Genomic DNA, 15,195 nt, shown 5'->3' on the forward strand with positions numbered 1-15,195 from the left:
TAATTATTTTCTAGCAATTGCTTCCTATCGGTTGTGCGAACAGACCTAACCCATGAACATTTTAGAAAATGTCAGCTATGCAGTTTGTCCATGTGTTTATATTCATGTCATATTTCACATATTAATGCTTTCTAAGATTTTATGCCATTTCTTGACATGGCAACTTTAGAGATGGTGTGCTACTCAGGAGGGCGTGTCTCTCCAGGTATTAAAAAGTTACAGGGTAGAGAATTCCCGGGCACTCCAGTGGTTAGGACTGTGTGTTTCCACTGCGGAGGGCACAGGTTCAGTCCCTCATTAGGGAGCTAAGATCCCACATGCCTTGAGACGCAGCCAAAAACATAATATAAAATTTTTAAAATGTCCATGTCTCTTGCAATAAAAGCACGTGTGGCCATTTTAATAAATAAAAGTTACATGGTAGAGTAAGTTGTTGGTTATATGGCATGGGTAGGAAAGACACCACCTTAGCAATTCTTCACTTGAATAGATTGATAAATGTCACCCACTAGAACGTGATGTGGAAGAAGGGACCATGAGCGCTTCCTGTGTGCTTTCCTCTTAATTCTGAGGCCAGTCCTGTCAGATCAGCAGCAGTAACCCCATTGCTTATGTCTGGTGATGTGAGCCTTGGGGAGGATGAATAATTTGCCTGTGATCTCATGGCTGGTAGTGAAGCTGGAAATCAGAATCTGTCTTCTGATTTTAAAACTGAGGTGTATTACTCTGTCCCTCAGAACCAGGAATAGGTAAGACCTCCAAAAAATTAAGTGTCTTAAGGGCCTCTACTGAAATATTTGATAAATAGGTGCTAGGTCTGTAAGGATATGATGAGAATAAAGCCAGCTTAGGATTTTTAAACTTGATCCCTGCCCTCATGCACAGCCGTTCACATGCAGAATCTCCTGCACCTCTGAGTCTAAAGCAGAATAGAAGGGGTAACGTAGAAAAATGTGAGGAAGACCTCATAAGTAACCACCTTCCCAGCAATAAGTAAGCACCCAACAGCAGAGAAAGAGAAGAACTATAAGCCCGTAGACCTCCAGAAGCTTTCCAGCCTAAAAGGCCAGTCAACCTAGAAATGTCACACTCTCATGCTGCACCCAGAAGGCAGCACCTTACAGAACAAGTTATGAAAAACACAAATATCCACCGAAATCTGGCAGCTAATGGAAGTGAGGAAGCCAGCTAGGTGACGATTGCAGCTCCCTCTGAAGCAGGCAGCTGCTCAGATACACAGCTTCACTGGATTCTTAACACACAAAAGGAGCGCCCAGGGTTGCCAGATCTGAATTTTCAGAAGCAGCCAGGAATCTGGATTTGTCTGTGACATCAGATTGTTTTAAATGCTGGCATCAAATTCAATAGAAAGTGGGGGAGGAGGAGGAGAAAGAGAAGCACCTCGTGAAAATTGCCTGTCCGAAGACTCGATGTTGGGACTTGGTGGTCCAGTGGTTAAGACTCTGCACTTCCAGTACAGATCCGATCCTTGGCCATCCCACATGCTATGCAGCTGGAAGAAAAAAAAGAACAGATGGCGCCACTGTTGAAACTGCCAGGTCGAGGAGAATGGCTGCTCTTGACAGTAATGCTGAGTCACTGTGGGGAGCAGCGGGGGTTACATTAATAAAGCCCTTGTCTCACTGGACAATCAGTGGTTCTTACCTTATCTGGATCTTGGTCCACTTTGCATGCTATGCATGCTGAGTCACTGCAGTCATATCTGACTCCGCGACCCCATAGACTGTAGCCCTTCAGACAAGAATACTAGAGTAGGTTGCCATTTCTGTCTCCAGGGATCTTCCTGACCCAAGGATGGAACCTGTGTCTCCTGCATTGGCAGGAGGGTTCTTCACCCCTAGTGCTACCTGAGAAGCCCCAAGAGTAAATAAAAACCTAGATTTCCTTCAGGAAAACGCTCATGTAGACAAACACAAACTTGGCCCTTGATTTCAGAGTGCCCTGACCCCTTGAAGCACTGATACAGACGACAGCTGAAAAGCCAGCTTCAACTGTCAGAAACCGAAGCTCTTCCAAGTGACTCAGAGCAGAGGTCTTCAGTTCTGTGGTATCCAGGCCGTTGTTTTTACCTTGTCTCTGTTTATGGTTTTGCAGGCTTTTCCAACTCAGGCATTTTTCCCATTCGTTCTGAGCAAGGTAATCAACACTGGTCTTGTGCAGTGATTAAGCACAAACCTCAGTGTCTCCATGTGGGCAGGGCACTGGGAGTGGGGCTGGAATGCTTCTCACCCCATCCTAACCACACCCCCCAGACTCTTTTGAGAGCGCCACAGGAAGAGCAGTAGGCTGTGGGTGTGTCTTAACAGTAGGCTGTGGGTGCTTCCCCGTGAAGGAACTCAGCCAGCAAAGCTGCTCTTAGTTCCAGCCTGTTGCTGTGTGTGCCGCGTTTGTAGAGAATCGTCATAAACATCCTCGAAGAGGCCTTTGCAGTGCAGGAGGGTGTGTTTATCCACATCAAAAGGCCACAGTATCTGAGCTAGATTTTTATCACCTGGGAGGCACTTTCCTCCTCTTGCTTTCTTGTTGCTTTCTTTAATGGAAAAAACCCAAATACTTATACAAAAATAGCAGAAAAGATCAGTTGAATTCAGTTAAGTTGTGTACCCTTTCTCTGTTAACGTCCACTTTTTCAATTTAGAGTAAAATGAAACGAGCAGAATTCCTAGTTCAGTTCAGTCGCTCAGTCGTGTCCGACTCTTTGCGACCCCATGAATTGCAGCACGCCAGGCCTCCCTGTCCATCACCAACTCAGAGTTCACTCAGACTCACGTCCATTGAGTCAGTGATGCCATCCAGCCATCTCATCCTCTGTTGTCCCCTTCTCCTCCTGCCCCCAATCCCTCCCAGCATCAGAGTCTTTTCTAATGAGTCAACTCTTCGCATGAGGTGGCCGAAGTATGGGAGTTTCAGCTTTAGCATCATTCCTTCCAAAGAAATCCCAGGGCTGATCTTCAGAATGGACTGGTTAGATCTCCTTGCAGTCCAAGGGACTCTCAAGAGTCTTCTCCAACACCACAGTTCAAAAGCATCAGTTCTTCAGAACTCAGCTTTCTTCAAAGTCCAACTCTCACATCCATACATGACCACAGGAAAAACCATAGCCTTGACTAGACGGACCTTTGTTGGCAAAGTAATGTCTCTGCTTTTCAATATGCTATCTAGGTTGGTCATAACTTTTCTTCCAAGGAGTAAGCATCTTTAATTTCATGGCTGCAGTCACCATCTGCAGTGATTTTGGAGCCCCCAAAAATAAAGTCAGCCACTGTTTCCACTGTGTCCCCATCTATTTCCCATGAAGTAATGGGACCAGATGCCATGATCTTCATTTTCTGAATGTTGAGCTTTAAGCCAACTTTTTCACTCTCCACTTAAAGTCCGTGCAGTTTCTAGTTTGTTGAAGACAATTAAAAAACAGAGTTAGTGGCCACCTCAGCTTTTCCAAACATGACACTTAAAATACACTTTGATATCTTATTTTCTCTTATGAGAAATAACTTTCAGATCTGGTAAACTAAGAATTATTGGTGCATTCTAGTTTTAAAAGGTTGTGAGAAATTTATTTCCATATATGTTGCCATGTCGAATGACTTCGAGATCCATACACTTGGCCTCGCTCTAACCTCACACCCACAGTTTCATATCTCCACATGCTCACTAGGCAGTTCATGGAAATTTTGTCATCACCTCAGACTCAACTTTTCTGAAATTCAACTTACCTTCTTTTCAAGCTGGGCTCCATTAGTTTACACAGACTCATTTTTTTTTTTTAATTTATTTATTCAGTTGTGCCAGAGCTTTAGTTGCAGCACGCAGGCTCTTAGTTGAAGCATGAGGGATCTAGTTCCCTGACCAGGAATTGAACCGGGGCCCCCTGCATCAGGAGTGCAGAATGTTAACCACAGGACCATGAAGGAAGTCCCTGCTGTGACCTATTTCTATCAGCAAAACCATCTACTTCCCCAGTTCTAGAACCTAGACAACCTCTTTGATCATTCTCTAGTCACCAAAGCTCAGAAATGACTCTTGTAATATCTCTTGCATAGATTGATCTCTTTCTTTGCATTTTCATGTTTGTCACCATAGTTGCAGAAGTAACAGCACCTCCCTTCTACCTTGTCCCAGCCCAGCCCACCTTCCTGATGAGATTTATCATCCTCAAGCACTGGAACTAGTAGCCTATCCCTTCTCCAGCAGATCTTCCCTACCCAGGAATCAAACCAGGATGTCCTGCATTGCAGGTAGATTCTTTACCAGCTGAACTACCAGGGAAGCCCACTCCTCAAGCACAGCTTTACTGATTTCATTTGCCTCCAAAACCTTTATGTGCCCTCATGTGCCCACCTGTCATGAACCAGGCGTGGAACACAGGACTCTGTATCAGACCTGTATCTCCAGGTGTGTCACTCACTGCTCGCCACGATGCACCAAGAACAGCACCCAGATCAGGCCCACCTCTCCTCACGCCTGTGCAGCCCTCACCGGAAGCCTCTGTATCCTGCCTCCAACAGTGAATGTAGACGTGCTCGTGAATGCACGTCAAGTGCCCACCAGTGCCCAGCTCCTTAGTGATGCTCAGTAGCTCAAAATGGTCCAGTGATTACTTCCTGGGATAACTCTGTCCACATGGTAGTTGTGTAATTAGTATTGGACGAATAAAGGAATCACTTTATCAAAACAATGATTCTTTTCTCTGAAAACCTGTATATATGAGCTCTCTCAAGTAATTTGAAGAGACTGCCCAGAGGAAAGCAGAAAATGTTTAAATGTTTCTTAAACATACGGAGAAGACTTCCCTGTCCAGTGGTTAAGAATCTGCCTGCCAATGCAGGGGACACCAGTTCAATCTTGGTTTGGGAAGATTCCACATGCCACAGGGCAGCTTGAGCCTATGAACCTCAACTACTGAAGCTTGCAATACCTGCCAAGCTCGAGCCTGAGCTTGGTAACAAGAGAAGCCACCACAGGGAGAAGCCTGCACACCACACGAGGAAGTCCTCTCTTGCCACAGCTAGGGCAAGCCCAAACAGCAATGCAGACCCAGTGCAGCCAAAAATAAATAAAATTCAGTTAATTTTTAAAAACAAATAATCAGCAAATGTGGTTTAATTTATGATTTTCTCTGTATTTTTGCAGTTAGAACATCATTTTCATTAAGAACAGCTTAGTAAATACAGAAAACCAAAACCAAAAAAATCATGATCCTCTCCCACCCAATAAAGCAACTACTAATGTTGTTCCGTCGCCAAGTCATGTCTAATTCTTCTTGACCCCATGGGCTGTAACACGCCAGGCTTCCCTGTCCCTCACCATCTCGTGGAGTTTGCCCAAGCTCATGTCCATTAAATCAGTGATGCCATCCAACCATCTCATCCTCTGTCACTCCCTTCTCTGCTTGCCCTCAGTCTTTCCCAGCATCAGGGTCTTTTCCAGTGAGTCAGCTGTTTGCATCGGGTGGCCAAAGTATTGGAGTTTCAGCTTCAGCATCAGTTCTTCTAAAGGGTATTCACAGTTGATTTCCTTTAGGATTGACTGGTTTGATCTCCTGGCTTTCCAAGGGACTCTCAAGAGTCCTCTCCAACACCACACAGTTCAAAAGCATCAGTTCTTCAGCTCTCTGTCTTCTTTGTGGTCCAGCTCTCACATCCATACATGGCTGCCGGAAAGACCATGGCCTACTAACATTAGGTTGGTGCAAACATAATTGTGGTTTAATTAAAGTTGTAAATTTGAAATCATTATAGCTAGGCTAAACGCATCATTTAATCAAAATAGGAACCATTAAAATCAACACCATTTTTTGCCAACAAGCAATAAGTATTCCTGTAGCATAAAAATATGTGCTTCAGGATTTGACAAACTCTTCGAAAGCATTTTTTGCCTCCTGCTGGTTTGTGGAAGCGTTTTCCCTGCAAAAAGTTGTTGAGATGCTTGAAGAAGTGGTAATAGGTTGGCAAGAGTTCGTTCAACTTTTGAAGCACTGGTTGTTGGGCGTTGTCATGGAGAAGAACTGGGCCCTTTTGTTGACCAATGCTGACTATAGACATTGCAGTTTTCAGTGCATCTCATTGACTTGCTGAGCATACTTCTCGGATGTAATTGTTTCTTAGGGATTCAGAAAGCTCTAGTGGATCAGACGGGCAGCAGACCACCAAACGGTGGCCATGATTTGTATTCCCGTGCTTATAGATTTGCTTGTTTAAAATAGTGTTATGCTTAATGTAAAATTTGTGCCCTGTAAAAAGTGATTCAATTCCCTGAAAATCAGAGAAATTGTTACCATATATGGTCTACTTACAGTATGCCAGGCACTTTAATTGCATTCACTTATCTAACTCTCAAAACCTCCCAGTGAGGTAAATACTATTGTTTATTGTTGTTGTTTAGTTGCTAAGTCGTGTCCGACTCTGTGACCCCATGGATTTTAGCCCGCCAGGCTCCTCTGTCCATTTAATTTCCCAGGCAAGAATCCTGGATTGAGTTGCCATTTCCTTCTCTAGGGGATCTTCCTGACCCAAGGATCGAACCTACGTCTCCTGCATTGCAGACAATCCTTTACCACTGAGCCACCAGGGAAGCCCCTGTTACCACCCCTATTAATAGATGAGAGACCTGAGACTCAGATCCAGAGGGCAGAGCTGGGGTAAGAACGCAGGCGCCCCAGCCCTGGTACCTGTTCTCAACCACTGTGCCTGTGAAGAGTCCTTCTCTGTGAGACCAGTTGTGGGTGATCAACAGCAACTTACTTTCTTTCCTGTAATAATAGTGAGATTGAGAAACATCCCCACCGGTGTCTGTGCATGCTAATTCCAGTAGCAATGTGAATAATAATTTCTTTCGCCCCTGTTTACACCATCCACCACCCTAGTTCACCATCTCTAACCCTCACAAGGGCCTCCCAGGGGGCTCTAGTGGTAAAGAACCCACCTGCCAGTGCAGGAGACATAAGAGACGTGGATTCAGTCCCTGAAGTTGAAAAGACCCCCTGGAGAAGGAAATGGCAACCCACTCCAGTATTCTTGCCTGGAGAATCCCGTGGACAGAGGAGCCTGGTGGGCTACAGTCTACAGGGTCACAAAGAGTGTAGGATAAGACTGAAGCAGCTTAGCACAGCACAACCCCATAAGATACTGTGAAGTTGAGGAAATAAGGCTGGAAGAGCCCAGGTAACTTAGTCCCAGAGATGGAGATTTGAACTTCTAACTCCATGCCCTCATCATATTGCTTCTCAATAAAAATCCCTTAAGACCCAGATAAGAATGAGAAGAGAATGGTCCTTTGCCATTAGCTTATTAGTGACATTACCATGTTTCTGTGACACCAAACTAGCGGGATCCAGAAGGCAGGATGTGCATGTTTGGGTTGATCTGGGCAGAGAGGAGGGATATTTAGCCCCAGGCGAGTAGGCCTGGCATAGGACATCTCAGAGAACCAGGCTGCTCTTCCAGGTACCGTCCCTATGGGAGCCTCTGAAGTCAGTTGGTAAATAATTACCTCAGGGGAAGGCAGATTTGTTTGGATAAAATCTGTTGTTATATGAAGTGCATCTGTTATTGCCCACTCCAAACATTTTAGTGGGCCAAGAATCTGGTTTATTTAAACTTATGTACATTGAAAGGATGTCACAGATTTCATTGAGAAAACCGAGGCCAGAGAAATTAAATCTTCCAAGGAAGTTAGTAGGGAAGGATCTAGAATTCTCCAGCCTCCCCCCACCCAAGCCCACTGAACTTTCCTTTGCACCCTTTTGCTTTACCTAATTTTTGAAAGTGTGACAGTCGAAAAATTTAGTGATGTTTATGTGGTTTACGAAATGTAAATTTTTAGAAACCAAGTTTGTCACATTTAAAAATCAGAGCTTTAATAGAATATCTGTCATCTCAAACACCTGCTAAATTATTTGACTTATTTCTGTTGTTTCTCTCTCTTTTTCCCCTAGATTTAATGTCATCTTGCATAGGTCTGCTGAGTCTGTAATTTTCTATATCTATGGATTCCAGAATTTGCTAAGAGATGGAGGAGTCTCCGCAGAATGATCTGGATGCAGCAAGCCTTGAGAAAAATGACCCGCTCGAGAGCGCCAGCCCTCAGATTTCCATTAATGAATTCTCCTGCCACTGCTGTTATGACATCCTGGTTAACCCCACCACCTTAAACTGTGGGCACAGCTTCTGCCGGCACTGCCTAGCTCTGTGGTGGGCCTCTTCGAAGAAAACAGAGTGTCCAGAATGCAGAGAAAAATGGGAAGGTTTCCCCAAAGTCAATATTCTCCTCAGGTAATGCTCAAGTCCATATGGGTAGCTCACTGGGCTTGGACAGTGTGGTTTCTCTTAACGGGAGCAGCCACGTCTGGAAAGGCCTGAGACGTGGAGCCCGCTGCCTCGGGGTCACTCGGGATCCGCTGGCGTGTGAGTCAGGGGGCTCGAGGGCCTCCAAGTCCTGACTCCCTTCCTCACAGGTGGCCGTGATATGTCTATTATTTATTATAAATGAGGGAAAGAAAGAAACTGGTTACCAGACCATTTTCTATAACCCTCGGTACGTAATGCTTCTGACTGGTTTGTGCTCACTGAGAACAGCCTAGAATAGAGAAAGTGGTCTAACTGCATGATTCTGAATAACTCGTGTGATGCTGATTTTCATGATCTCTGACTAAACTCTGTTGCACTTGCCAGATTCATAGAGTTTCTCATGCGTGGCATCACACAGCAGATAAGACCTTCAGATGGTGGGTTTTTTCCCTTTTCTATTCAAAATGTTCATCCTGTTCCTGGGAGGTCTGTGAGGCTAAAATCCTTTCTGTTGCCTTCTCTCTATCAACAGAGTACCAGGAAGGTTAAAACGTTAACCCAGCATTCTCTTTTTCACAGGAAGTATATTTACAAACACTTTGCTCTGACCTGTCAGCCTTAGTTTATCTGCAGGTTAATCTTAAGTTGAAGAAGGGTTCTCTTGTGGGGCAGAGGAGGAAGTTCTCAAATTGTGTATAATTGAAGATAAAGAGCCCTATGGCATGGCCTGATGGTTGGTCTAACTTTTACAACTGAACTTCACCTTTTTTCTTTTTTTATGAATTAATTTTTGATAATCAGATCGTTGCTGATACAGACCCCTTCGACCCCGCCTCCCCCCATCTTACAGTTCTTCCTTTTTCTCAGAATAGTTTGTTATGATATTTTTATACATTTATGTGCCAATAGGAAATGCAAATATTTTCTTACGTCAGTTGTGTACAGTCTGTGTTTCCGCAGTTTCCTATTTCATTCAAACAATATGTTTGAATTAAATTTCTTTATCTTGATACCCAGTGATATCCAGTAAACATATTTTTAAAACCATGTATTGCTCCTCTGTGGAAATAGGCTATGTTTGGTTTAGCTGCTTCCCTAACAGTGGACATACAGAAATTTTTGATTTGCTGTTACCAATAGGGCCATAACCAACCTTCTTGTCCATTCTTTCTGAATCCTGGTATATGTATTTTTAAAATATCTATTTACTTTTGGCTACATTGGGTCTTCACTGGGACATGCGGGCTCACTAATTGTGGTGCATGGGCTTAGTGGCCCAATAGCTTATGGGATCTTAGTTCCCCGTCTGAAACTTACATCCCCCGTCTGAAACTTACATCCCCCGCATTGGAAGGTGGATTCTTAACCACTGGACGAGCAGGGAAATCCTTGGTATATTATTAAATGTTGACATCAGTGTTATTTTGTCCTCTAAACATTTTAAGTGTATTTACTTAAACAACTGTCTTTTTTTTTTCTCTCTCTCTCCTTCATAGGGACGCTGTTGAAAAATTATTTCCTGATGCCATTAGAATGCGATTTGAAGACATTCAGCAGAATAACGACATAGTCCAGAGTCTTGCAGCCTTTCAGAAGTTTGGGAATGATCAGACACCTTCAGCTCCTCACACAGGCCGAGGGAACCAGCACAGGGGAGGGGGTTTCTACTCCGGAGTGCTCACAGCTTTAACTGGGGTGGCAGTAAGTGGATGTCCCACGGTTTTCACTGAAGTCAGTTCTGTTGAAATACTCCTAGGTGATCGCACATGGTAATTCACTGTGTAAGTTGAAACCTGGGATGTTGCCTATACAAGTATCTACAGAGTCCGGTATTCAGAGCCCAGTAACTGTTAATTTTGTCCCATTTCATCTTCACAGCCTATGCAGTAGACACTGTTATTATTCCTGCTCTAGAGAGGAGGAAACTGGCGCAGAAAGGCGTTAGGGCTGGAACCGAGGCCATGTCTTGAGCACAGCACTTCACTAACTTCAAACCTTAGAGACTCTTTTTCTTTTTAAGTTCTATCCATGCTACGAAAATCTTATTGTTAACAAATTTTCCAATAGCAAAGGCACATGAGTAGTCACACTGGCCAAATTGATGGGGTCGAGGGCGCAGTGCTCCCAGGTGCCTTGTAGTGAGTCCCATTTCTGTCTCTGTTCCCCGACAATGACCCGAAAATCAGCAGAGGTGAGCCCACCAAGGGTCGTGTTCCCCAGCTCCCTGTGGCAGTGGTGTGGCCTGGCTTCAGTGTCGACAGACTTGGCATCGTTTCCTCCCAGCCCAGCGTCTTCCCTCCCCGGCCCCACACTCGCGTATTTGGAAGCTGGCATCTCTGATCTTTCTGTGTGGTAAGGTCCTTGTTGCTTTTCCCCAGGTGGTCCTGCTGGTGTACCACTGGAGCAGCAGGGAATCCGAGCGGCACCTCCTGGTCCACAAGGCTGTGGCCAGATGGACAGCAGAGGAAGTTGTGCTCTGGCTAGAGCAGCTAGGCCCTTGGGCCTCCCTCTACAGAGACAGGTTTTTATCTGAAAGAGTAAACGGAAGGTGAGGAGCAAAATCTGCTGCTGCGTCACTGACATTTCTGAAACAGTGTTTTTGAGATGCTGTCCGCATACCCTGAAACTCACCCATTTGAAGTGTATAATCCGTGGTTCTTAATATATTTGCAGATATGTGCAGCCATGGCCACAGTCTGGCTTTAGAACATTCTCATCACCCCTCAAAAGAAAGCTCCTGCTAAAGGCAGTCAGTCCTCATTTTCCCCTCTCTCAGCCCCCGGCAAGCACCATTCTACTTTCTCTCTCCTGGATTTGCCTGTTCAGAGTATTTCCGTTCTTCATTCATTCTTCAGTTGATGGACATTTGGATTGATTCCATTTGGGGGCTGTTAGGAACACTGCTGCTGTGATCGCTTGTGTAAAGGTTTTTGTGTGGACTTGTATTTTCAATACTCAGTACTCTTGGAGCGGAATTGCTGGGTCATAAGGTAACTCTGTGTTTGCCTTTTAGCAAACTATTAAACTTTTCTAAAGCAGCCATACCATTTTATGTCATTGGTTGACATCTTAATTGTTTGTTGCTTCCCAGTTATAAGGGTAACGTGTTTATTTATTTCAAAATAATAATGTGGAACTATAGGACATTAGAAATGAAATACTTTCATCATCCTGCTCTTGAGAAAAAAACCACTTGCTGGACAGGTGTCCAGATTTTTTTCAATGTTTATACAGTTCTACACATAGAACTGTGGATTATTTATTTAAATGAAAATACGATTATTCTAAGAAGACCTGTGTTTATATGTATATATACATATGTATATGTGTGTGTTTATATGTATATGCTAGGGCCTATTAATCAACCTCTATGAACACACATTTATGGTGTTTCCTTTTTTTTCTGCTCCAGACAGTACCAAACTGCACTGGTGCAAATGGAGGAACCCATTAGTTTGAGGAACTCACTCATCGCTGAGCGATGGGGCAGGCTGCTTCTGCCCATCAGCAAAGCTCTCTGCCCCTTCCTGAGTCCTGCCCATTTTTACTGGGTCCCTGCCTTCCTTGGTGGGATCACATAGGGATGTACTTAGACCACCAGGCCACTGCTCTCTAACCCCTTTGAATCAGACACGTGGTCCTCACTGCTAGGCTGTCTACCTGGGATCCCCAGGTAACCTGCCTGGTGCCCCACCTCCCACCCTGCTCCGTTTTTCCCCTTGAACTGAACTTTCAACACTTGACTCTATTGAGGAAGCAAAATGCTCCCACTCTGCTTTTTGTAAAGAGTAGCACCACGTCCCATCTCACCCTGCTCCCTCCTGGTATTCTCTGCCTTGTTAATACAATGTACTTTGCATAACTGTCTTCCTTCCAGAGGAGAGCTTCCTAAACTGGCATTGCTGAGTAAAGAGGAATAAACCTTTATGGGGTACTTTAATGAGGAGTCACTGGCGATGAATTCACATTTTCTGATGAAAGGGAACAGATAATGTATCTGCTATCATCTTTAATCACTACCCCCAAACAGCTACTCTTATTATCATGATATTTCATTGGATTTCCTTCTAGTTTTTTTTTTTCTACACACAAACACACACACACACACACACACACACACATATACTGTGAAAAATAGTAAGGTCAGAGTGCATAGCTGAAAGATCTAGGGTAGGAGCAAAGTGGTCCTCCTGAGTGTGCCTTGGGTGAGTCATTTTATTTGTCTAAGCCAGTTTTCTCACCCACGCAATGGACATGATACCACACCTTGCAGAATTGGTAGATGGGTCAGTGATAATATAGCAAAGCGTTTTCAGAGAGTCCTCAGCAAATAGTAAGCTTTCACTTGTTTGCTTTTGGCCATATTACTTCATATATTAGGTGCCTTACCTCCAGCCCGAAGTGTGTATTTGTGTTGATAAGGTGGAGTTCTGACTGAAAAGTTTGCTTCCACCCCTATCCCCCCAGGTTGCTTTTAACTCTGACAGAGGAAGAATTTTCTAAGGCACCGTATACCATAGAAAGCAGCAGCCACCGAAGAGCCATCCTCATGGAGCTGGAGCGAGTGAAAGCCCTGGGCGTGAAGCCCCCCCAGAACCTCTGGGAATATAAGGTGAACACTTTCTTAAATGGAAAAAGAAAATGTACTGAGAGCAAGATAACAGTTATCTGTCAGCCCACTGCTCGCAGACATGGCAGACCCAACTGAAGCCCCTGTCAAGCTGTGGATCCTTCCTGGGCCTGCTCTCCTGCTTGTGTTACGGGTGTGTCTCCACAGCACTAACATTCTAGATTTTGAACCTTAACCTAAGAGGCATGACGTGAGCTGATGCTTCTGCAAGTAGCTTTTCTCTCTGGCCCCCGTTTATCAGCACGACCATCTGTCCGCTCCCCCATTCATGGCCACTCTTTCTTATCAGTGCTGTACACTGAGGAATGGGGTTACTGGGTCGCAAGTAATGCATGTCATCAACTTTACTCGATTCTGATAAATTGTTCTTCGCTGGGTACCTCGTTCTCTTTTACAGGGAGAATGTAGGGAGTACCGTACTATAAGAGGAACACTCTATTTTTTATTAGTCATAGAATATCTGAAATACACAGACCTGTACCCTAAACAAGACATCATGGAGAAAACTAAATACAGATAACCAATTAAGTCGATTGGGGGTAGGGGTAATACTCACTGATAATTCTAGTACAAACTGAGACAACCCCCTGTGTTGTTCTCAACTCTGACATTGTCAAGGATGAGAACATTTCATAATAACACGAGCAAAGAGGCACTCATGTTTGCGGATCCTAAATTGGCACTGTCTCTTTGGAGAGCAATTTGTCACTAACTATTCAAATTTAAGCAGTACTTACTCTTTGATCTTCATTTCACTTCTTTGCATTGAGCACACAGTCAGCATAGTGGTCTGATCAAGGAAGGACCTGGGAGCCTGACTCCTGGGCTCCTCACCATTGGTTCTTGAGGGGTGAAATGAGGTATGTGTTGCAGTGACTTGTGGCTCCTGCAAGACACACTGGGAATGCCAGCACGACCCTGGGCCTCCTGGGCCTCCTGGTCCCTTTTCCTTCTCAGCCAGTGACCTCAGAGAACCAGTGAGAGCTGTATATTTGAGTTACAGAAACCACTGAACAAGATGTTGACGCCAGTATCACTGGCAGTCGCTCATGGAAAACAACCTCAGTACCCATTGTTAGGAGCAAGATGAGTAAATACAGCTCAGCCCCACTTGTAGCCATTACAAAGGCGGAGGTGACCTGGGGTGCACTAACCAGAAAGGAGGCCCAAGTGGTATTGTTAACTGAAAACAGAAAGCACATTAGAAAACCTACATGTTTGTGTGGATCATAGATCTCTGGAAGGATACACAGACTGCGAACAATGTTCTCACGTAGGGATTGCGACATGGACGAAAGGCTGAACTGTATTTGTCATTCATTTCAATTCTGTGCCATTTGAAAAAGAAGATTGTGTTTATTATGTGCATGTATTAATTTATTTTTTTTTTCCAAACTTTAAACTTTGTATTTTGTGTTGGGGAATAGCCCACGAACAATGTTGCAGTAGTCTCAGGTGAACAGCAAAGGGACTCAGCCGGACACAACACATGTATCCATCCTCCCGCCAACCCCCTGCCATCTAGGCTGACACATAGCATTGAGCAGAGTTCCATGTGCCATACAGTAGGTCCTTGTTGGTTACCCATTTTGAATATAGCAGTGTGTGCCTGTATTTAAAACTGAAAAACACTAGTTTCAAATTTTTTGAAGAATGGGGATAGGGGTCCTAAGGTAAAAGATTTATTGTTTTACTTTTTTTGTTGTTTTTTTTTTTACTGTTTTACTGTTGTTTGTTTGTCAATTTTTTTTTAAAATCTCTACTCTTTTGTCATAAATTATTCATTTTGTTAATGCAGTCAAACTCTGGACTTTTCATAGCCAATATTAGTCCTGTGGTGGATTTTAATATATGACAGAACCTTTCTGGGTCCTGTGACCCTCTATTTAGAGTCTTTCAGAGTAAACTTAATATTAACTGGAGTGAATGGGATTGGGATTGTGGTCCTGGTATAAAAGGCAAGCAGAATCTTGTTCCTTCCAATCTCCTCAAGGGTGGTCATTTGATGTTGCACATATAGGCTTCCCAGTGGTGCTAGAAGAACCTGCCTGCCAAAGCATGAGCTGTAGGAGACACAGGTTCCATCCCTGGGTGGGGAAGATGCCCTGGAGGAGGGCGTGGCAACCCACTCCAGTGTTCTTGCCTGGAGAATCCCATGGACAGAGGAGCCTGGTGGGCTACAGTCCATGGGGTCTCAAAGAGTCAGACACCACTGAGGTGACTTAGCCCGCACCACGGGCTGTGCCACGGACGCCA

At 44.3% G+C, this 15,195-nt stretch overlaps 1 protein-coding gene across 4 annotated transcripts in view; it reads left to right on the plus strand.

Moving 5' to 3' along the window:
• BFAR (bifunctional apoptosis regulator) overlaps nucleotides 1-15,195 on the plus strand; it is a 30,225-nt gene that overhangs the window by 5,552 nt on the left and 9,478 nt on the right. For 3 of the 4 annotated variants that reach the window (XM_040256668.1, XM_040256693.1, XM_040256677.1), the window contains 4 exons: nucleotides 7,958-8,294; nucleotides 9,806-10,010; nucleotides 10,688-10,857; nucleotides 12,777-12,921. In XM_040256668.1, coding sequence (XP_040112602.1) covers nucleotides 8,032-8,294; nucleotides 9,806-10,010; nucleotides 10,688-10,857; nucleotides 12,777-12,921 — 783 coding nt within the window. In that variant the 5' untranslated portion in view covers nucleotides 7,958-8,031. The remainder of the gene's footprint in view (nucleotides 1-7,957; nucleotides 8,295-9,805; nucleotides 10,011-10,687; nucleotides 10,858-12,776; nucleotides 12,922-15,195) is intronic. The other variant, XM_040256685.1, reaches the window with a different exon arrangement.

Source organism: Oryx dammah, unplaced genomic scaffold, assembly GCF_014754425.2.
Source record: "Oryx dammah isolate SB20612 unplaced genomic scaffold, SCBI_Odam_1.1 HiC_scaffold_2, whole genome shotgun sequence".
NCBI classification, from domain to species: Eukaryota; Metazoa; Chordata; class Mammalia; order Artiodactyla; family Bovidae; genus Oryx; species Oryx dammah.